This window comes from Rhyacophila brunnea, unplaced genomic scaffold, assembly GCF_057557595.1.
Source record: "Rhyacophila brunnea isolate RB1 unplaced genomic scaffold, BYU_Rbru_1.0 scaffold_4, whole genome shotgun sequence".
Taxonomy (NCBI): Eukaryota; Metazoa; Arthropoda; class Insecta; order Trichoptera; family Rhyacophilidae; genus Rhyacophila; species Rhyacophila brunnea.
In genome coordinates this window covers 17,094,899-17,120,168 of record NW_028233068.1, presented here as the reverse complement: position 1 = coordinate 17,120,168, position 25,270 = coordinate 17,094,899, and the positions used below count along the sequence as shown (strand labels likewise).

At 33.9% G+C, this 25,270-nt stretch overlaps 1 protein-coding gene across 2 annotated transcripts; it reads right to left on the bottom strand.

The window, feature by feature from the left end:
* Positions 1-8,507: 8,507 nt before the first annotated feature.
* Positions 8,508-24,767, bottom strand: Ssdp (Sequence-specific single-stranded DNA-binding protein). 2 transcript variants are annotated; one of them, XM_085954853.1, is made up of 7 exons: positions 24,245-24,767; positions 21,560-21,757; positions 19,902-20,051; positions 18,582-18,764; positions 14,200-14,334; positions 11,141-11,263; positions 8,508-10,174 (listed from the first exon to the last, which is right to left on the bottom strand). In XM_085954853.1, the coding sequence occupies exons 1-7, from the start codon at positions 24,588-24,590 to the stop codon at positions 10,038-10,040; spliced, it is 1,272 nt and encodes a 423-aa protein (XP_085810979.1). In that variant the 5' UTR covers positions 24,591-24,767; the 3' UTR covers positions 8,508-10,037. The 2 variants fall into 2 exon arrangements, with proteins under 2 accessions (XP_085810979.1, XP_085810981.1); XM_085954855.1 differs by lacking the exon at positions 14,200-14,334.
* Positions 24,768-25,270: the final 503 nt, after the last annotated feature.

Sequence of the window (25,270 nt, the reverse complement as noted above, 5' to 3'; positions counted from 1 at the left end):
TTCAGGTTTAACACTTTTGAACATAACGCCTGCTGGTGTATAATGCAATGATAACTACTAAAGGTGGGTATTGCTTCATCATTTTTACACAAATTAATAAACCCAACATGATTCCCGACCATAGCAGAAGCTCCATCAGTTGTTACCGATACTAGTTAATGAATAGGAAATTGAGTACGATTAATATACGACTTAAATGCATTAAATATTATATATTCTCCTTCGGTTCGTTCCTTCCGTTCCTGAAGCAGGCATATCTTCAAAAACCAATTGAATAAAAACACATAATTGTGCAATCTAGGATAGGAATTTACATTTATTAATGTTTTCCTGTAGAATTTCTTCGAAGTCCTTCTCATCACTTGTGTTCTTCTCATGACTGTATTTCTTGACAATGATATGTCATTGATTGAAGACATTATTTCAGTTTTATTTGCAAATTTTTTAAATGTATAAATATTTCACCATCTTCGAAGAGTTTCTTAGGTTTCATTAAAACATCTGCTACTACGAAAGAAGCCACGGTAGCTGTCTCGGATTTTTCATTAAACTTGGTTAGAAAAGACTGTTGACCAGACAATTAATTGTGATTTCAATTGTCTCACTTTATTTTTACGCAACTCATTACCAGGCGGATAATTTCTATCATAGTTTCCATGGACGGTTCGAAAATGTCTTTCAATGTTGTCTCTTATCGGAATTGATACACTCAAAGTACAAATAATACAAATATATTTTTCATTTGCCATAGTGAAAAAAAAATCCTCTTCCCATTCATTATGATAGTGATGTCTTTGGTTTTTAGGCAAACTTGTTGGAATGACTCATATGGGCAAATAAGACAAGAAATAGTACAATATTATATTATATCCGCGATCGACGCACTGGCCATCCCTGATATTATATACTATACCACGACTCACCAGGTTTTTTGTGGTTGGGATCTTGTAGAGTTGCTGGCGTGTCAATGTATGCTTTTCATTTTAGATCATTTCAAAGAAAAAAGTATGAAGTAATCAAATCCGGTGAAATGGCTGATTTAAATGTCCTTATTTCAACATTTTGCAGTTTAAGAAAACTTTCCTTGTTCATATATTATTATGTTCATTGTCATCTAAGCTGAGTGGGTGTGGGCCACATGTACTGTAGTGCTAACCTATTCAGCTCGGGTACAAAAAATTCCTGTAGCATTGCACTATATCGGTCACCATTAACTGTAACTCATTTCCTAGCTAATGTGATACCGTGACACGCCATACTAACATGTTACCTCACACGGGTGCCATGACATCAAAAGAAATTTCCGATACAATTCTTTTAAATTAAAATCTGTTCAAATACCATGCGTCATTAATGCATTACTCGAAGTTACCGAGTAATGTAGGTAAGTATTTACCAACATGTGTTGAGCTAAAATTATAATAAAATACGAAATATTTTTTATTTTTCCAATTTGTCAACACAATTGTTTGGTTTCTAGTAAAACTATGTGAAAATCCAATAAACAACAATTAAATACAATTTGAAACAAGTGAGTTAAGCGCGACCCAAATTGAGGTGCATCTCACGGTGCTTGACGCCTACCATCACGGGCTGCCGCTACGGGAAAAAAATGTGTAATGTCATTGTTCTTGGTGTTTAACCGGATAACTGCCGCCAGCGTCTTAGCACGCTTTTCTATTCTGAGAACAGGGGGCCGGCCAAGCAAAATGCGCATGCAAAGACGCTCCACTTGAAACGCAATATATCGGCCGAGGTCAATGTTTTGGATAATTCAATCACAATTTACAATCTGCCTGTAAAGTCGCCCAGTGTCATCATCGAATAAACTAACAAGCAGATTGTAAACAATCTACCGAGAAAAGTTGAAAGCCGGTCAACTTTACACGCTACACGCCGGCGTGTGGGCCTACTGCGTCTGCTCAGTAGAGCGTAGTAGCGCCCTCCCGGTAAAAAACGAACTACGTTCTGTCAAAATATTCGCTAGCTTGTTGGCTTCTCAGCGAATGGAAAGTTTTGTGTGTCATCATCACAATTGCAGTAGCTGAATCGCCCGCTTTTAAATTCACCAACAAACAGCTCGTAAAGTAGCTCAATGTAATTGACACATTAGGTGTGTAAATAATTAAATCTTGTGATTTGATATAGAAATTTTCTTAAGAACGAAAATAATTTAGGTTATAAGGTAATAGAAAGTCCTGTTTCACATGGAACATAAAACAAATTTATTTAAAAATAATAATATTATAATAATAATATAGAATGAATTGTACATAGAACAATAATTATTTAATTTAAAAGTAATAGTAAATATTAAAAAATGATACCAACATTTTCTCATACACATACATACGTCATTCATTTTTCCATTCATCTACAAAAAAGTCACACAGGTAAATAAGAATTGTCACAAAAACAAACCTGTTCTGTACAATTTCACACACTTGTATGTAATATAAAACAATAACTCCGCTTTTAAAATTCAAGATGATCAATTTGTAAAATGTTAATTGCTATAGTTATTTCTATGCAATGTAAATTTTCAATAAAAACCCCAGAAACTAACATATTTCTCTAAGTTACCATGAAATGAAACGTGGCGTTGTTTTCCTATGCTAAATAATAAAAAAGTAATTTTTATTTGGTAATAAAAAATCCATCGACTGTGAAATACCATAAAAACCTCTTTCATAGTACAATTCAAGCATAATTTTGTTTAATTTTGAATTATTGGGTATAAATATTTTCTAAATAATTATGAGGCGTACATTTTCGAATATTGATAAATAATATGTTCACAAATCAATATTCGTGGTATGCGACATTTTTGTGTTTCAAGAGTTGTTTGATTTTAACGTTAGCTATCCTGTCGTATTTTTAAATTAGAACAATATTCCCATTTTTATTACGCAATATAAACAAAATAAAATTGGACATATTGGAATTTATTTGTATCATTTTACTCAATCGATTTCTGTACATCGTTCAGTTTTTTAAATATTATTTTGGTATGATTTTGGCAGTTTTGGAAGATATAGATCATTACACATTGTGTGAAGTTTAATTTGGAGTATGTACATATTTTTTGTTAATTTTTGAGCATAAGACACCCCATGTAATGATTTTTTCCTCAGTTGAAAGCATCAAAATAAGTAAAATTTTATAAATTATTAAAAAAAGAGCACATAATATGTAATCACATATTCTTTTGTCATAATAATCAGTGGTCCACACCTCATACAACTTGAGAAATACTGTCAACATCACAAAAGTGTAGCTTCCTTATTACACTGCCGACTTAAGACAGAATTTTGACAATTCCATACTGTTGAATAACACAAATCAAAAAATACATCATGAGAAAAGTTACAGCTTTCGCAGAACAAACGTCGTAGTGGCCTAGAAAGATTCATCGATGGTCTTGGCAATTTTTGCCAGAATGGATATGATAATTACATTATATTATAAAACATGACACATATTACAATATTAATAATTTAGATCCCATAACACTAGATTAAAAATTAAAAAGAAAACATTTGATACACCCAAATATTACAATACTTTTTTTTTCCTATCGAAAATTTAATTCGCAATCCCAGCGAAGATTCTTATTTAATCATAGTGATTTGAATAAATACGTCAATATTCAATTTCAGTTACACAACAATAATAAACCCATATTCCACAGCAGTAGCCCTATTCCAACTACCATAACAACAAAATGTTATTTTTCAGAATCTAAGACAGCGATACTCAACCTGCGGCCCTTTAAGCTTTTATGTGCGGCCCGAAACACATTTATTATCAGGAATTTCGTATATCTTGAGATTCGTTTCGACTTTGACGCACAGCTGATAGTGACACCCTAAGAGGATTGTCATTATGGTCCACATCAGATCTGGTATAAGAGTGTTGCTATTGCACACGATTGATTTAAAAAACACGCATAATTTTTAAAATCTCAAAAATATTTTGTAAAAAAGGGGGGTTTCATGATTTTTTTCGTCACACCAGGAGGGCGATTCACGAATGAAGCAGTATGACCGGTTGCACAACGTAAGCGCAAGCCTACTTCAACGAAGTATATTAAAAGTCGACCGGTAGTGTCGAGTACAGTATGCAATTGAAGTATACACACTTTGGCGGTAGAGGCGCTAGCGTCAAAAATTCGTACGTAGTGAACAGGCTGTTATTCTATTTTTTTTCTATCTTTTACATAACTATTACCGCTGAAAGTATTATTTTGTGTTTAAATTCTCACTTAAATATTTATTGTGATTTTGTAATACAGAAACACACATGTTTGTTTGCAAAATACAACAGAAATTCCGTGTTGTAATATTGTTATATTGAGACGTAACTAGCTTGTTTAAAGATTAATTGGCTACGTACTTCAACAATGAATGATTTAATCATGCAACGTTAACGGTAAGTACTGATTAAATATGAAGTCATTACCAAAATGGATAAAAATGTTATTTAATTTCCATGAAATTCACAAACGTTCAGTCATGGCATGTTTACTTTCTATCTTACTCTAACGCATGGACATGAGGTATAAGCATGCTGAATGCTTTCTCACTCGCACGTATCCATTTCGTTCGAAGCTCTATACACACAATATCTCCTGTAAAACTAAAAATTTTACGTGCTTTAGTTAAAGCGGTTCAGTGACGTGTTTTTCACTGCTTCATTCGTGAATTGCCCTCCAGTAGTGATGCGGCCCGCGTTACTTTACAAATATATGTATTTGGCCCGAAGAAAAAAAAGGTTGAGTATCATTAATCTAAGATAACAATTTTAAGTTACTTATGTATTCACCAACCTAGAATCACTAATATTCTGAGGTCAAGAAGGCTCAGATGGGCGGGCCACGTTGTACGATCTGAAAGATCTAGAACTCTCTATAGGATTTACAAAGGCACACCAGCTGGCACTCGACCTCTTGGCCGCCCTCGACGGAGGTGGGCGGACAACATTCAAAGGGATGCGGAAAGGCTGGGGATAGTCAACTGGGAAGAGAGAGCGCTGGACAGAGATGCCTGGAGAAACGTTGTGCAGTCGGCCATGGACCTGAACGGCCCCTAGCGCCAGTTTAATAATAATATGTATTCACTGTGCTCGTGTATTGTCTAAACTCCAACTGTCGAAGTTGCAAATTGGAAAATATTCAGTTGTTGATAAGTGCCATGCGTGTGCAATGCCACTCACATCTGACACTTTGACTAACCTAAAAAAAATTGCATTAATCGCATACGCAATACACTGTAAGTTGATGTGATGACTACCCATTGGTTGCGCTAACATAAACCAACCCAAAAGGTAATTCCAGCAATGTCATAGTACAATTCTATCTGCGAAAGAAACAAGATGAGTGTTAAAAAATTCAACACTTCTGAATTACAAAATTCTACATTCTATCACAAAGATGTTGAAAAAAACTTTCTTTTAGAGATTGAGCCTAAATGGATGAAATTGAAGAAAAAAAAAGACCACTGGTCCACCGGTTAAGTTAGCTACAAGTGACTTCACATTGCCGGTTAATTTGCAGAGAACTTCACACTAGTGCTGATATTTATTTGTCAATTTGCAGGGCTTTTAAAGTCAATCTATCACGATGAGCAGCCACCACACTTCCGACATATTTTTGAAAAATTTGATAAAATTTGTATAAAACCGTTTATAACTGCACTGGAGTAAGTAATCACAATGAACATAAAAAATGGCAGTCATTGTGAATAAAAAAATTGGAATGGCAATTGAGTGATATCAATATTTCTGGAGTTTACCAACTTAACCATCCTTTATAAGTTTGCTGAATAATTTCAAATGTCATAAGGGATATTATGTATAATGGTCCTATTTATACATCAAATGCTTTATCCAAAACTCAATTTCGCACGTAGATGTATACTATAGGAACCATTCAACCTTAAACATGTGCAAATGCGATTTCTTCTAGTGCGCACAAATACACAGGGGAATTTGACTATTGTTATAGTTTCTATTTCTGACTTCACTTTCGAGTCTATTGCATCGCTTACTTTGGCTCGACGCCGCTCCAACTATGACTTTTTTTCTGTCAACAATCATGCAAGGTACATTGCTATTGTATTTGTTGAAAATGTTTTGCATTTTGACAGCTGGCAAACAAAAAATTCTAGTAACGCGGTCCACAGAGATGCTGTTATCAAATGTCATCCATTCCAGGTTGATAACCCTCTAATATCCCGGGATATGTAGCTCTTAAAATATGTAATAGCATATTTATCACATTTTATAATGATTTCAGAGTTAAAGGTTACGTTGAAATAAAGCTACAGGTGGTTCTAAAATCTCAATAAAAATTTAATTGCTATCTTTTAACGGCTCCGTATAACTCAAAACTCCATACCTTATTATGTATGTATTACCATCCAAAATATACTTAAATTAACACATTGAGTGTTCATTTTCCCAGAATGCATCCGCAAAAAATCATATTTCACCTTTCGACTGACTATTCGAATAATATAAATTTTAATTGGCAGCTTATCAACGTCGCAGAATGACATTTATTGGTTATCTAAAAACGACAAGAACTGCAAAATGTTTTGTTTCGACAGTTTAATTTGGTAATAAAGGATTCATATATGTATAAATTTTCAAAGTGGTCCAACAAGTATTATTTTCTATATTAAGACAGTGTTCTTCACAAAAAGGATTCATGAAAACTGATTTAAACAGTATCTTCGGACCCGCAAAATATACGATTAATATTAGTTTTACAATATTCTAATATCTGTTTACGAAAAAAACAAACAATGATTCATTTACTATAATATGTTGCCACTATAACATCACTTTAGACGGTTATAATATTGAGAAAAAAATGAGAACTTACCTTTTTTTTATAATTTCACTTTTTAGTGTTCCACAAACAAGTGCATTATATTAATTAAATATTTATGAGTGCCCCCTTCCCGAAATATTATACTACACTTAAAATTAATAATAATTAATGATAATAATTCGAAAATCTATATTTTCATATAAAATACTAAACTTATACATATACGGCAAAATATTTTCAGAGTATCTGATCGTAGTGAAATTCCTTTTCTAATTTACCATGTAGAATTTATTTGATTTCTCATGGACATTTTTATCAGATAGAAATATTTGCATTTCTTTTAAATACAGTAAGATTTCACTAGGGTATTTATTGGTTATAAAAATGAGAAAATACTGTCTACATAAAAACTTTACTGAAGTATATAATAAGCCGAAGAGCTGAAACATTTCAAATAAAAAATATTTAGAGAAATTGGAGGAGGTTCTTGATCCTATTAATAAATATTCCTTACATTCTTTAAAAATGTATCATACAATGTACATTTTTCAAAATGAGAAGTACTTTTTTTTATAATTGTTCATAAAAGTTTTACAATGTAAAATACATGAAATATTTTGTAGATTCAACATAAATCATATTATAACATCAATATGAAAAATATACATAATTATTATTAGAATTCCAAAATGTTTAAAGTACACTTAATGATGATAATCCAAATTAGACGATACAGACAATGATTAAAAATTTCTCTATTATGTAATATTTTTAAGGAAGATGGAAGATGGATAAATTCATCACCTTCGGTGTTTCCCAAACTTATAACATGCCAGTGCCTGTTTAGTAACGGAAATAAATCTTCCTGGCATACCCCACTATTAACAACGAATTAGGAGTCCTTTTATTACCTTCTGAACAGCCAAGCGAAAATTTTTCCCTCATAGTCAGATTTTTAACCTATGACATAAAATGGGTATTCCTGGCAAATTTACAGCACGGAAAAGTAAAATTATTATAGTATTTTGGTCATTCTATACATACGTATATAGTATGCGGACCAAAATTATAGTACATATACTGTAATACACAATATTTTTTATGAAAAACAGTTCCAAGTGTGTAGGCCTTCAAATAATTCACATACCGCCATGGGTACAGATACCACAGTTTGGGACACCGAAACCAATAAACATTTTGAAATCAGTAATCAATTTGTCTGACTTTTGAATAAACATCCAGACGTACTAGTCAATATTACTACAATAAATTGTAAAAAAATATTTGAAAAGATGTTTATTCGACAAATCTTTCGTCAAATGACAAAAAAAGTGATGGGAGAATTAATTAATTTATCAAGGATATATATTTCAAATTATTCGCTGCATTTTACAATATTGACATTAAATAATCAGTTAATAACTTAGTCTCACAAAATTTAATGAAAATTCACATGGGAAGGGTCAATATTTCCTATAATCGTGTGTATCTCTATCCTTGGCCATTTGAAATTTTATAAGAGTTCATCTTTTCAATGGCTTTGAAAAAACAGCAAAAAAGGTTCAGTGGTTCACTAGCGAAATAAGCCTGAGAGTTTATGTACATAGAACTACGTTTGTCAACAACGGCGAAATTAGAGAAAGAATTTTTTTTAAATTTGTTTTGTTTATTTAATAAATGAATGGTTTACAAAATATATTATGTGCATAAAATGGCGGCCGAAACACGGTAATCGAGACCAATATTCCCCTACGGTCATGATGATCCAACCGGATGAAGCCTGATATTTACCGTCAAAGGACTTCTTTGTCTATAGTGATATTTGCTTAGCCATGTTTATTTCTTCAAAAGTTATAAACGATTCAAATTTAATACTTTTTTCAACATTATTACCCAGCGACCTATTTTGCCGAATACAAGGACGTGGTTCTACGTTAAAAAGAAAATTGACACCATAGAATAAGATAAGTCCATTAATCAGGGTAGTGAGATAATATATGCCATCACTCGGTGTGTCATGTCTTTACATCGCGAAAAAAATACTTATAGCAAGCAGTACCTCATAAATAATAATTTCATACTATAATACATACCATAATTTAATTACATGGCTAAGTAGTAAAATTGTTTCAAATCAGTATAAAATACTGTGTCACTTTCATTATAAGAAAGAGAAAAACTTATATGAAGCGTAATGGGACATATTTTATAATTGAGAATAACAGCATAAAATGCATTTACTCTGTTTAATAAAACCTCAATGTAACAGACAAATTCGCACAAGGTCATATCTGTTAAAACCGAAAGTCTGTTATATAATGAAGTAGGTTTTCCGAATGCGTATATTAATAAAATGGTAAATACATATTAGTTAGTTTGCCTGTTTTTAATTACATGTATTTAAATAAACAATGTTCTTAAAAACAAAGAAAATCCTATTTACACGACAGAACATTAATAAACACACAATAAAACTGCTGTAAAAAGTCACGCCATGCAACGACAGAATCAATTACTGCGCGCAATACTGTGTCAAATGCTAACCATACATTGTTTAGAATAGTGACTCTTGAATTTAAATATGTAGATTATTTTATGAACTGGAAATTTTGTCCTTTACATCGAGGTTTTACTGTAATAAAAAATGAACTAACTGTAGATATAGGAAGATTTCATAATTTTACTAATAATTAAACAGCTTGTAATGGACAATAGCATTTTTGCAAACTAATATTCAAAGACTATCTATCATTTTTTTAGATATATACATCACTTGATGAGTAATTATAAAAATGAAAGATTGTTTAATTACTGTGAAGTAAGAAACAATTTAATCTAGATGATAATTCTTCTATATTAAGTCCATTTGGCTTAAATTCATTTTCGGTGACAGGGTTCACTCAATGTTACGCTTACTCTTTCAAAAACCGTTGAATACACCACTAACCTAAGCAGTTACTCTATATTCTAAGGTGCCCATTCAAGATCACCGGACATTCAGAGAACTTTTGAAGGTCATTTCATTTACATAATATAGCCATATTTATTTTCATCGATTACAATAAAAGCTTTCATCGCCGATGATTATCACTCAGTCCCTCGACAACCGGGCCACCCCCGACCTCACTCAAATATCTGGGTTTCCCTTGTAGGTCACACGATATCCTGTTTCACCGCGGGGGCAGTTCTAAGATGGCCGCTGCTAATTCATAAAGTAGTCCGGATGATCTGAATCTTTTTCGAAGCGCTTGGCTTCTTCCTGCATGCTCTCTTTGATTTTTAGTATTGCAGCGGATTCTGTCTGGTCGTTTTGGTCTCCTCCGGGCCCGCCGAATCCTCCTGCAAATATACAATGTAACCCATCAAAATACCGTGTTTTATTCAGTTTATAGATAATAAGTAAGACGACATGAAATAAAAATGGAAAATACATATTATAGTAGACACTTAAAACTTGATTAACATAATCAGAATGGATGCTTTACTGCATTATGTTTGGAATATTTCATCATTATCAGGAGCATGACAACCCGGGGTGGGTCCAACAACTCTCTCCACCTGCCCCTCCTTATCCACAGCAGTCGCTTTCCAGCTCGGTAACCCAAATTATTATTAGATATTACCCTTATTATCATTAGATACATGATAATTCTGTCAGTTTCTAGTAAACATTTGTTTAACAATTGACAGGCTGCATCCCGATCCAAGTATCCTGAGCAAAAGGAAAGCATCGAGAGCTTTGGCAGCTTTAAATATCTAGTGGTGTACATCACAGGATATGGCTGGAGCAACATTCTCAACTAGATGCGGAATCTCTGGGATTCACGGCTGTACTTGGTTGAACCTACATGCCGCCTGTTCAACATTTGCATTCTGTTCATTAATGGTAGTGCTGCTTTATGACACCTTACGAAGGCTCAGAACAACCACACTAAGCTTCAAGAATGGATGCTTTCGGCGGATACTGGGTGTATGGTAGTATGAGTTTTAGAGTAACAAGTAGATAAGAAGACAGTCTTACTGTCGCATCGAAAGTAAAAAAGCGACATTGATCCGAGCTCAGTTACATGCTACTGATGCCTGAAGCACGACTGGCAAACAACAGGGATTCTCGAAGGCATAGCACGGTGACCAGATGCTCCAACTAAGGGACTGAGGTCCATGTCCGCTAAGAACAAAAAACTTAACACTAACAGAATAATTAGTGCTTGGAATTTCAATCCGAACAGTACAATGTTAGCGAGTGGTTTTCTAAGAAGTGACAATAAAAACAATAATTCAATGTAATCGGATACTGAAGCTTACCCAAATTGTAATCGGCCATTCCTGATGCTGAATCTTCTCTAGGAGTGGAGGGGCCTCCGCCCACACCCCCTCCTCCGCCAACGCCACCCGGTGAACTTTTCATACCGTCTACGCCTCCCAGACCTTCAATAACAAGACAAAAAAAATGCATATATATTAATCGACCAATTTAAATGTTTTATTTTTAATAATTTAGGTAGATAGCTAAAAAAATCTTATGGTTTATTAAATTATGTATCTTGGTATAGACGAGATATGGATCTTAATAATATTCAATAGAAGCATTTCAAAGATTGTTCGCCTGTAATCGTTATGAAATATTTTTGATTCACTGAAAATTGACTGCCATAGACAATAATTAAACGCAGACAAGAAACCATATCATATTATAATTCAAGGTTTCTTTACCATTTGTTTGTTTACTCTATGGCCGCTGCAAAATTAGGAATGGGTGGATAAAAAGAAAAATGTAGTGTTATTAATCCAATCGACTATAAACTCTAGTTATTAAAAATTCAAAGACACTATAATCTGTATTATTCAATGTCCTCAAAATAATACCAACGAAATTCAAAATTTGTAATTGATAAAATAAAAATTCTCAATTTTTTGTAATAAACGTAAATTTTATTTAATTTTAGAATGGGTACCTGTGTAGGTATATATATTTGATTTAATGAAATACATATTTTGTATTAACAATTCCCAGCCACATAATAATATTATGTAACACACTATTATAACAAAATGGACAGACAACATCAAAAATGGCGCACAGAGGCTAAGTGTGCCTGACTGGAAAGAGAGACCTCGGGATAGAGATACCTAGAGGAAGATTGTGCAGTCGGCCATGGTCTGTAGCGCCAACTTAAGCAGATAAATAGTATAACAAAAACTATATCTAACGGCATTTATAATTTTTTTTAGGTGTTGAAATGAGGCATCGATTTCCGATGAAACAAGATGGCCAGTATACAATTATTATTCTGTAAAGTCGTAACTTTCTTCAATATCGCAGTGAGTGGATAAAAAGCTTATTTAATAAACTGTCTGTCCGAGTATGGATCTCCTCTCATACGTTGAATTTAACATCATTCATTCATAATGAACATAATAGCTGCGCTAATAAGAATTGTCTTTCGCAGACGTTCTTTCGAATTGTCTTCTGTAAGACGGAACCTTCTGTGGTTTCCTTATCACAGTTTGAATGAAAATTAGTTATACAGGTATATTAATAAATTGATATTTGGGAGTACACTGTACTCATAAAAATATTTAAATATTTCAGCTGACAGTTTCACATGAATGTATTGCATAATATAAAGAAAATTATGGGTTTTTTTTTTTTCCATGATGAAACAGTTTATGCATTGAAATATTGTATGTATGCTTTAAAAGTGAAATTACACTGGTCTAGATAAATCTCAAAACAGGAAGGCATTCCAATAACGAAAGGAAAAAAATTAACAGAATCCGAGGGACGAGCAAAAGAAACTGGTATGTAATTTGGAGTAAAATAAAGATGAAGATTAAGAAAAATACTGTGACAAAATAAAAGAAACATAAACAATTATTAGTGCAGTTTGAAAGACTGTGATTATTATAATGATGTAAAACAAAATCATTGACACAACAGGCATGGTGTAATAAATTACCGTTATAACTCTGTGAATATAAATAAAATGTTTATTGGGTTTTTTTTTAAATTGATGACGAGTAAAAAAAATCAGAATCTCTAGCTATGTACAAAACTAAAAGTTGAATAAACCGAAACAAGATTAAGCACGATATCAAAATGAAATGTGAATTAATATTAGTCATAAATGCGAAATGAAAACAAAAAACAATGTAAAAAAAAATTGTAATAACATAAAACATAAAGATGCTTGATAATACGTACTTTTACACACATTTGTCGTATCGACAAAAGGAGCAGCTAAATAACATAGAAACTTAAATGAAAATACAACGTCAACATATAAAAATTTGATCTAAGCACAAATAATGATAGTTGACTTTCTATTCTAGTTTCTAGCTACCAAATTAGACGGACGTGAACAACATAGTGCGAAGGGAAATAATATTCTCAATATAAATTTATTTATTACATAAAGAATGATAACCGAGTACACTCCTGAACTTGAATAGGGATTTTATTATTACAACAATATTTTCATTTATTTTACTCAAAACAGATAGAACACAACATGGCCATTATGTTTATGCAGAGGTGTCTCATAATACAGAACAGTGTACCGATTGAGTTTGGTAACAGGCAGACCAATGTATAAGAAAAAAGAGAAATAATGCTAAATATAACACAAAGAAAGAATGCTGAATCGGTACTTTGAAGGTAAGCGACAAAATATAATTTTATTACAAATTAATAATTTTAATTTGATCGTAAGTAAGATAAGTGGAGAATATTTGATGCACCCTCAGTAGTGTTGCCAACGCTCATTAACTATGCCGGAGGCAAGAAAAAAAATCCATTGACAAAATTTTTTATACTTTTCATATAACTCATGTACAGGAAAAAGATACCTGTGGGCCAATTTTGTTTGGTAGCTATATTATATTTAAAAATTGTGGTTGCACGATTCCACATATTTGAAAGTTTTTAACCTCTTTAAATCAGTCCTCGGTGATTTAAACTTTTTGAATTGAGCCCTCCATGGTGGAAGGATTATCGACCAACCTCTGGTCAAGATTATGAGGCTATCACAGACATCTGAAAAGTTTTATGCATGTGCACTTGTGAACAGTCAAGAATAGTGAATCACAATTTGTTATGGCGAAAACAACTTATAATATGTATTGTCCAGTAGATGATGTCACGTTGCCCCCGCGCACCGGGTCAGACGCCTGACTGCCTAGCGTGCCAGATAGCACAGACGACCCATTTACAGAAAATAAACGAAAGAACATAAAGAAAACAATGAGACCAGGCGGACGACACAGATAAACGAAGCGTGCAAAGTAAAAAGATGAAGAGGAGAAAAGCGAGTGTGGCGAGTGCAAGCGGGGCGAATAGAGCAAGTGGTGTTATGTAGAAATACCTTCCTGGGGGGGTGGCGGAGGGGCGTGGTCGGGGAGAGAGGGGAAGTCGGCGCCCATCCCGCCCCCACCCCCTCCCCCGCCTCCCCCTCCGCCCCCGCCCACCGGCTTCATCAGCGTGTACATGCCCTCGCCTCCTGCAATGCAACGCAATAAACATACATTACATTCATCACTACGGTATATGTATCACCTCATATAGTCGCACTTTCGCAACTGCGATTGTTACATGAGACATCCGGTTTGCCATTCATTTTATCCTTTTTATTGACCTAAACCAGTAAGCATCCTCATACAGACTCGACGTGACTGTAACTCGTCAACTTTATTTATGTAAATTCGAATTGATTTTTGAGTTTCATACTATTCCACAGGAATTAGTTTGTACGACCCAAATACAACTAACAAATGAGACTTCCATATTCTGCACTTTGAGACTGCAAATTAAATATTTTTTTTGCAAACATAGTAATTAGTAAACAATTAAAATTCTAGTAGTTATATATTTCTGTGACGTGTTTTCAAATTATATACATTCAATAAAGAATGTTACTTTCCCAAATTTCGTGGATTATTCGTTGAATAAAAAAATAGTTTAAATTAAAAAAAACGAATAGCGAAATAAAATATCCTTAACGTCATTAAAATTAATTAAGTCAGGTTTAAAGATAGTCGTAAAATATAAATGACTTTGCGATCAACCTCCGATTTAATTATATTTAACTAACAAACGTAGCTGGCTTTGATGTTATATGAATCAAAAAATATCACAAAAAGTAATAATGGAGGTTTGAAAGGTTTTTGGTTAGATGAGTTTGAAAATAATTGCCTCAAAATAAATACAACAACTGTTAATGAACCAATTAAAATTTTGTAAGGATTACATTATTCATAAGTCTATTTATTGCCCAGGCATTGAAAACCCCTCCATGTGTTTTGAAATTTTGAACATTAGGTAACACATAATGAGCTTACTTAACAAATAGCGTACTTAATTTTAAACCCAGGTCGCTAATACCGATTACCATGGGATAATACAAAACACTCGTCAATCATGATTTAGATTCAATTTCCATCAAGTCCCTCAATTGACAGTATTAATTTATCCAAGTAATTTAGTTATTATTGATGCACTGATGCAGAGTTTACTCGACATTGTTGATTGAAAAAAAAATTGGTATGCAATGGCAACTAACTTGTAACAGACACAGTATGTTTTTCGCATTTGGCTAAAGCTACTGCCCATTGTCTCTGGATGTCAAACGCATAACGTAACAATAGCCAGCAGGAGTAATAACTTGTCTTTTGTACGAGAGGTTGAGAAATACCCTTCCAACTATAGATGCATCGATAGATCTCTTATCGATGGATGCGTACAATATTTCCGCTTACATCTTATTTGGAAAAACAACTGCTTCATCGTCTGATGACATTTTGTCCTATGACTTTTATTCAATTTTGAGTGTTTTGCTTAAGACTACAAACAGGCTGAAATGAGAGTTACGGTGGTTAGCTAGTAATTGATTATTTTAGAATGCAACGACCTGTTTGCAGTAAATGAAGATTTTCGATCTATATTTCGTGCAAATCAAGTAATATGATACAATCACCATTTTCTAAAAACAGTTTACCATATTTTACTCAAAGTATGACCAATATCTATGATCGAAATTTACAGTTTTGTGTCACGCCCTGACTATAGTTATAGTGGGCCGTGGTTTTGCCTAGTTCAGACTAAGATACATCTATTTGTTTGTAAACAAATTACACAAATGTTTTATCACCATCTATCTGAAAGTTTTGAAACTTAACACACATCCACACCTGCAAACATTATTATCAAATTAAATGTAGTTTGAACATTTACATCACACAAATTTGCGAGTTTTAATTAAAACAACGCAGACGTGTCTTAGTTTGGACTAGGCATTTGACAGTTGACATCTGTATGCGTTGAGTTGAGGTTGTATCGATGCTCTGTCTGCAGACCAGACATTTACATTTTATAAATAAAACAGATATATGAGAAGCAAAAAGTGGTGTTGAGAAAAGTTTTCAGAACAGAAAAATTTATTAACCCATTGAGACCGAGTGAATTTGTGAGGATCACTTAAAAAGGCACACTGATTACTAAAATTGATATAACTCATTTATTATTCATTGAATTTGTAGGTATTGAATTCTTCTATTATTTATTTATATTTTAAGTTAATTTTGTTTATCAGTGGAATTAATAAAACATGTCATTTTGTGTTTTTTTAGCCTTTTTTATACAATATGACAAAGGTAAAAAGTCTATGATAGAAGTAAATGATAAAATGAGTCGCTTGGAGTCATAACTCACATATTGCAATTTTGTCGTTTTTTAGTTAAATATGCCAAGTGATTCTAAATGAATTAATCTATATACCGAAAAATAGTTGAGTATTAAAAGTCAATTTAAACCATGTGAAAATCGTTGACAAAGTTCATTGTTGGTGTAATATCTCGCATATTTCAAAGAATAGAGTTTTGTCACCAACGCCTTCCTAACCAATCGGAGAGCTCTATTTCTCATAGTAAGCTGTATGTCTGGAAGTTAGGAGTATTAGGTATATATATTTAAAAAAAAAAAAAAAGTTATTCGACTCTCTCACTCATTAATATTCAAGGGAGTTCAATACTGTTCTTCTAATTACAAAAAATAGTGCTCTGGTGGTTTTTAGCGATTATCTCAAAACTTGATTTTTGGAATATGTGAGTTATGATTCTAAGCGACTCAAATAAAGATATACTAAAACTCGAGCAAAATATAATACTCTTCAAGATATTTATAAAATGGAGGTCCATTATACGTTTTTTACTCACTCAAACACCTCATACCTACCAAACTGATCATTATTTTGACAAATTTAAATAAAAATAGATTTTATAAACCAAATAATTCTTAAAAAATATATCAGACTCTATATTTATAACACCATAAAATGATAGCTACATCTGTTATTAAATAACTTCAACTTTGAAAAAAAACAAAGTATGATTAAAAATATTTGATTTTCACCATATCCCACCCACACCCTAGAACAGCGGCAGCGGCGCCAGATTGTCTTCAATGGGTTTTAAGGACAGACACACACAGAATGATTTTCAGAAATAATTGTGGAATACAACACAATTTTTTTTCGATAAAGGAATAGGAGTGCAACAGCTATTTTATTACACATTTTGTTTTCAGTTTTTATTTCATTATGTAATATATATATATTATCTATCAAGCAAAATGTACAAAGAACATTTTACAAAGTTAGATTACATGTGGCCCCGCATATAAAAAGTTAATTTTTTCGAAATGATAGAATCCATGGATTGATATTTATTATTTTAGTATGAAAATGTCTATTGCCTGGAAAAAACATCAATTTATTCATAATTCAATTTTATTTTATTTCCTATCTTCCTTTATATATTTTTCAGAAATAGCTACAGTTCCCAAATTGAAATGATCGTCGAATGCCATATATATTCTGCTTAACCTCATAATAACACTATGACTATATATATATATGTATTTAATTGTTTAGTATCAGAATATATAATTGCCATTTTTGTCTGTGTTTGGTGTATTTTTACAGACAGATTTTATTACGATGAATAATTGTCAGCCATTTTCCCATACAGATGGATCTTTGCTCTGGATCAAATACATACATATTGAGAAAGAAAATGTGACTATTACTAGACATGGAATTTATATAATTTATAGTGGATTATTTATTTGTTAGACAATAAAACAGTGTTACACTATTTTTTTATGTCCACTAAAATGTGAATGTATATTTAGTAAAAAAAAACCTGCGACCTTAAGCCGGCTCGCACATCAAAACTCGTCTCGTCTGCAACGTGTCGAATACGTCGATGTGACATCATCGTTATTCATAAAACACACGTTGCCAAACGGAGCTCCGCAGATTGGTCGAATGCAACTTTTCAGTTTGAAAAAACATCTAGTGCTGCTATCAACTGATCGCATGCCTCTCGGGCTGTGAGTCGAAGACGCCAGAACGCATACGAATTTGGCATTCCTATACCGGCTCACCGGTCGCTGCATCCAAATATCTATATGTTTTGAGAGGTTACGTGCGACTGTCGCTAGGTAGATATGCGCGGTCTTCATATGCAACATCGGATGGACGTTCCTAGAAATGTTGATTTATGGCTGTGTGGCAGACGAGGCGAGTTTAGATGTGAGCGCCGGCTAAAACGCTCAGGGCGTCATATCAGAGAGCATAATATTAAAAACCATTGGTCTACTCTTTATACAATATATATGTGATGTCTTACAAGACGTATTATTCTTTACGATTTGTTGTACCTATCTTTGCAAAAATAACAGGAAAAATACCTGAATTACTTGAGTCCTGCGGGCTGGGCATGATAGGTGTCCCTGGGCCTGGAGGGCCATTACTTCCAGGAGGACCTCCGCCATAGCCGCCCGACGGAGATCCCGATGAGTAGCCTATCGATCCTGCTGCTCCGCCTTGCCACGCCGGTCTCGGCACTCCCATTCCCATACCCGGAGGCATGCCTGCGTCACACCCAAAATGTTATTCACTGTCATTACATACAAATCTGTAATAATATGGTAGACAATCTAGGCTAATGCCAAGAATGCTAAATGAGCAGACTTTTGTAGAAAATCTGTCAATTTGTATGTGTATTTGACACATTTTACAGTAATGTTCTTTGAATCATCCTATTTAAGTTATTTATATTATATATACATTTATGCATCATTATTTTCATCATTAGTCCTACTAACATAATATGATGTATACATTTATCCATACTAATATTAAATAATTGAAGTAGGTTGTTTCAAAGAACTCCCTTCTGAAATATTTCAAATGTGCGTCAGAATAATTCTGCATTCAGTTGACGACATGTCATGATTACTTACAACTAATACAACTATGAATGAGTAGAATTCTAGGTAACAAAGACTTAAAACCATGCAATAGTCGCCGATTATTATTAACATCAAAATGTCACTTTGGTGAAAAGTGAGGGTAACGGCAATTGGCCTGTACAGGGATGATATCTTGTTTTATTCATAAGATATTTGTTATGACAATAAGTGTCTCAAAACCAGAGAACTCAAAAATAATGGGAACTGAAATACCTAACGGGTGTGGAGAAACAGGCAACCGATCTAGTGTGAAAAAAATGGGATAAACTTAAACACGTCTCAAAAATACGCGTTCGCATTCATTCTGACAACTACTCTCGTTTTATGCACTAACGCTCATTCAATATTGGTGTATAACACACACTATTGCACGTCTATAATGTGTGGTTCATTTTCGTAGGACACTCACATTCAAAACCCTGCGTCGAAATGTAGTGTATTAGGATATAGCCTATCGGAATTATATTTATCAATATGTTCTGTGCTCAAAACTGTGAGATTTATGTGGATCACTCATGTATTCTGTTGAATTGGTGATGATATAATATTTTGCACAGAGAAAAGGTTCTTATTTTTGTGATGCATCCTGTAATTGTTGTGTTTTTATATTGTTCACTTAGAATACATAATAATTGAATGAATATAATTCTTGATTACATAATATTATGTATTTAAGAAAATATTTTTACATAATATGTCGACATTTAAGTGTGCTAGCCCTTTGGTTAGGAATGTATCCATTGTCGGGTAAATTACCTGGTCCTTGAGGCGGTGGACCTCTCATCCCGGGCCCGTAGCCTCCAGGGCTCATAGGACCCATGCCCGGCCCCCGCGGTGGATTCATTCGGGGGTTCATCATGCCAGGAGGCCCGCCGCGCTCCATCGAGTTGGGCATCATAGGTTGACCTAAAATTACAAGAAAATCAGACAAATCAATACATGCAATATGTTTGTTACACACTGACAAATATAACTTACGGCAGCTTTTCTCCGAAATATTTAAAATTATAAATTTCAATAAGAATTTAACATTCTTAAATCTTGTGTCTATTCAATATTGAATAAAAAAATAATAGTCTAATGTTTATAAAATTGTAGGTGAAAAATATTCAGGTTTCCACATTAGTACACTGTCTAGCGAAAGTAGTTAGGGTAGTTTTTAGTTAGCAAATTCAATGAAACCCTGCCTAACTTGGTCCACGATGGCCGAGTGGCTAACGGGTTGGTTTATATTATCCCATTATTGGTACCCAAATTCAAATCCTGTTTTCGGAAAATACACATATTGCTTTCTAATGTGTGTTTGGAGTCAGAATATGGCTCTAATACAGCGATACTCAACCTGCGGCCCTTTAAGCTTTTATGTGCGGCCCAAAACACATTTATTATCACATTTAATTTCGTATATCTTGAGATTCGAATACGACTTTGACGCACAGATAGTGACACCCGAAGAGGATTGTCATTATGGTCTACATCAGATCTGGTATAAGAGTGTTGCTATTGCACACGATTAATTTAAAAAACACGGATAATTTTTTAAATCTCACGGGTTTCATGATTTTTTTCATCACACCAGTAGTGATGCAGCCCGGCGGGTTACTTTACAAATATATGTAATTGGCCCAAAGAAAAAAAAGGTTGAGTATCATTGCTCTAATAGCTTGAGCAAGTTGCGGATAACAATTTCTCGTAAAAAATATATTAATTCAATTTTTTTCTTTAAACATATAGTGAACATTACAAATTATTAATTTAAGACGTTCACAACATGACATTTAGAAGAAAAAATATAATAATAAAACAGTATTACATATATATATTGTATAAAAAAGAAATAGATCAGCATTAAATAGAATTATAAATTAGAAAACCTCCACTCTGTGGAGGCCGATATTCTTAGGATTGGACATAAAAAAACCAAGATGTTTTTATTAAAATTAAATATTTTCAAGCTTTTATCCTAATCCTAGTGTGTTCTTGTAATATATATTATTTATTTTTATAGCCTACCCTGTTTACCCTATTTTAATAGGGTGTTAAAAGATGTAGTTTAGGGTTAAGTATCAGGCATGCTTTTCCACGTTTTTAATATTATTGTATTGAATATTAAAAAATAAAAGGAATTTATTTTTTGGCATGTCGTCGAAAACTTTTAGCGTGCTAAGTTGGGCACGCGTGCCACGTATTTGCCATCGCTGCCCTATAACATATTCTTGTCCAGTAAAGACATTCAATAATCAATGTATAGTTTATAGTTATAATATATATACTTACTAATTGCAACATTTGTGGAAAGTGGAAAGCGCCGTTTTTTCTGATTCCTCTAATTAACCAATATGTGTTAAATAAATTCTGTTCTCTTAATACGCCAATCTTGAACGAATATTATATCTGGAAGTTGTAATACTCACCAGGCGGACCGTTGAAATCATTGGCCATGGGCAACCTCAGGCCCTGCCGAGCCCCAGGATACCAGGGACCCATGAAAGGGGTCGGCCCGCCTACCAGCTGCTGAGGGCTGGGCTGCCCTGGGACCGGATGGGACGGCGGCGATGGCCTCAGAGGAGAATTCGGAAAAAATCCAGGCGGCATACCTCCTCCACCCATTCCTAAAATCCCAATCATTTCATGTTTTAAATCTATAAATTGCTATGCAGACATATCAGATCAATATAATTTTTAAAAATAATCTTTTGACAGGCAATACGAAACGTATTAGCTCAAATATAACGTGGTCTATATATGTACATATAAGGCTATTGGTTTTAAAGCCCGTTACAAGCTGACAAGCGTAATAAGCTGTAGGTTAATTACAAAGTCGATTACATTCATCAGCTACTATTTTTTTATATTTTTTGGCCAATTTTAAACATGATTTTTATGAATTTTTCACAATTTACCTTTTACCTTAAGCTATGAAGTCTCAGCTGAGGCTTACATTTATATAAGATTAATGATTTAATAGATAGGTACTATCACCACCGGTCGAATGTGAGAGGGAGAAATGTGTTCACCCTCTCGTTCAGTTGGCTGGCTGAGGAGGACATCATCTATTGCTGGTTGTCTCGGAGTGATAAAAAAGCACATTGGATAGTTGGTCGAGAGAAAACAGAGAGATTTATTGTGGAATAAGAGTACAGTCATTACATTTTGAATAAAATTTTATGAGTGCTTGCGGGGGTGACAGTGACGCTACTATACAGTCCGAAGTGGTCTGCCGTCTGCCCCCCGCAAAAATTCTCTTCATACCTAACTAGAAGTATCCCAACTAGATACCTGTCGTCTATATGTCGAATATATTTCAACCCCTGCATGCAAGTGAAATAAACTCTTCGATAGAGAGGGAGACAGTTTCGATGCCATCGCTCTACATAAAAACTATCGGCCTATGCTGGGACGATTGATATTTTGTCAATGGCGTAGGGACAAAATACAGAAATTAAAAGACACAAACACATATTTATGATAATTATTACCCTTATAGCAATGTAGTCAGAGTTCCTTTTTCAACCACATTCATACGTATTTATATGCATATATGAATTAGTATGAGCAAACGCAAACGTTTACACGAGCCCTTCTATTCTACAGATGCAATGTCTATTAGTAAGTCAACGTGGCCCTTGTAGTTCAAAGCGTAAGGTACAGGTTTCTCGTCAGGGTGCTCCGGGCTTGATTCCCAGTGATGTCACAATACATCTGTGTGATTTTTATCAAAGCTTCGGTATTTCTATGATATTTACACTACTATTGTAGTGTTAAAGAGTAAAAAAACAAAAACATAGAATACTGTGCTGCAATTATTTGCATTTGACAATATTGACATTAACATCATCCAACTAGTGAGTGTAAAATTATTGTATTGGCATTGATATGATAATAAAAAAATGCAGTTATTATCGTTTTACACTCATGTTTGATATTCAGAGAAAAGTCACCAACAAACAAATTCAAAGCAACGAAGTGTTTCGTTTTAATCGTGGTAATGTTATGTTGCGGTTCAATTCATGTGTAAACGCTCAAGACAGTCTGAAGCTAAAGAATGGGGTCTTTTTACTGGTTCTCCGCCACCGCTCGCTGTCATCTGTCAGTGAGTGCAGAGTTGCCAACCGAACTATAATTATAGCACATTTTGGTTCGCGTACTATTAAAAAAGTATAGAACGTCAAAAATACCACAATTTTTAAAAATGGAATTAATTGAATTCGCCCCATTCCAAATATTTCCCATTGCTTATTTCATTGCGTTTAACTATATTGTCGATGTTTAAAGTTCCGTAAAATGTTCGTACTTCGATCACAGCAAATCGTAAGAACGTGAAGCGAGGGACGTAGTAAGTATAATCCATATAATATAAATAATATAAGATCTCAGTATGCGATATTAGTCTATGGACGTAGTCTTGCATTGTATACTCTAAAAAACTAACGTGACAGTTAATGAAGGCAGCCGGTGTTAGCATTTTTCGGTCGTAAGAGGTGTTTCAATAAAGCAGGGTATCGGAATTTCTCGAATTCTTCGTTATGTTTATGTGAAAAACAAAAAACTTACATTTTCAACACGTCCTATAATTTTTACCGAAATACTATAATGTCTTGGACCGCGTACTATAATTCAATGACAAAAAGATAGCTGAATTCCAAAATGGCGACTGACAGATAGAGACGACGGAGAACCAGTAAAAAGCACCAAAGAATGAATAATTTTGGTAATTTTCAGTGGCATTTTTTTTTTTTTTTGGGTTGAAAGAAGAGAGCAACTAAATTTTATCCGATTATCAACTTATTACTCATGTCAGACCGAGAAAAATAAATAATGTAATTTAGTCCTGGAATATGGAGAACATTTCCGGTGTTGTTAGATAAACTCTATTTTACAATTCTTCATCAATCTATAGCAAAATAGATAATAAGAAAAGTTTACAATATTGTTAACAATGGCATAAGTCTAATTATGAATATACAATTTCGTGGAATCAGCGAATTAAAGCAAATTCTGTTTCATGGCAATAATGTAATCATTGACCTACTGACTTCCTATTATAATAATGGCCATTTAAAGATAAATAATAGATCGAAAATATATTTATGAATTACCATCGTTAGGGGGAGCCGGTCCAGCATTGTGGCCGATGCCATTTACACCGTAACCAGAATTAACAAAGCCGTAATCGTGAAAAGCTTTCGCCTCGGATGAATGTTCGCACGTATCCCGTCTCTCCGGCGCGGCACAGTACAAATCCCAAAAAACGCACCACCAGGAGTGCAAAAAGCCTGGCGGTTCACCCAGGGTAATGTTCTTCTCCCATCTTATTTCAGACAAAAATGTTTGAGCAGCTTTTTGGGCACCTACGTGCAGCAAATATTCGTAAACATAAAGCGCCAACTTCTCGCGTGCTTGCGCGTCCGATGGCACAGTCGATCCTTTGCCTTTCGCGTACATTTCTACGCTTTTACCGTTAACCGACACCTCGGGCGATTAGTTCACTGTTTATTATTCACATCAACGCGTCTGTTATGATTTAGTTGTTGATTCTAAGCAGTTTTTGTGACTCTTGTATTGTATGTTTGACTGACGGAGATATAGGCGAATATGTCATCGATCCGACATTTGGCGTCTGTGGATTGTTCGCTTAACAATAATAATAATAGCCGAACTGTCAAGAACGTGCGTACATACTGCATTAGCGGCTTCGTTCTTTTGCTAATTAGGTCTAAATTTGTATCAAATTATGGCCACTTCGAATAATAATACCTACGAATTAATAATAAGTACATTTAAATTTTTGATTGTTTTGATATTATATTCTTTCAATTATAAGATCCTTTGTGGTATGGAGATTATACCAAGCGATGTATTTTGCCATATTTATACGGCAACTTAATGCAACTGCAAAAACTCCAACGAATCATTATTTTTATAATAAACCGACATACAAATCAAGTCCCCGATTTTTGATTAAGCAGTGAACAAAAAATAGGAATTATTATTATTTGTCGGTCACGACTCCGGTGAACGACCCAAACTTATTCATGATCGAGGGCGATTGTCCAGCCGATCGACTAGAGAATCTGCTGGTGCAATTTTTTTTATACTCCGTACTGTCTCCCCCTAGAAACCTT

Excerpts from the sequence above, each read along its gene's own strand:
- Ssdp (XM_085954853.1), bottom strand. The coding sequence starts at position 24,590 with ATGTACGCGAAAGGCAAAGGATCGACTGTGCCATCGGACGCGCAAGCA. Across the intron at positions 21,758-24,244 it reads ACCGGCTCCCCCTAACGATG|GAATGGGTGGAGGAGGTATG; the intron begins GTAATTCATAAA and ends TTGGGATTTTAG. Across the intron at positions 14,335-18,581 it reads GCAGGACTCAAGTAATTCAG|GAGGCGAGGGCATGTACACG; the intron begins GTATTTTTCCTG and ends GTTGCATTGCAG.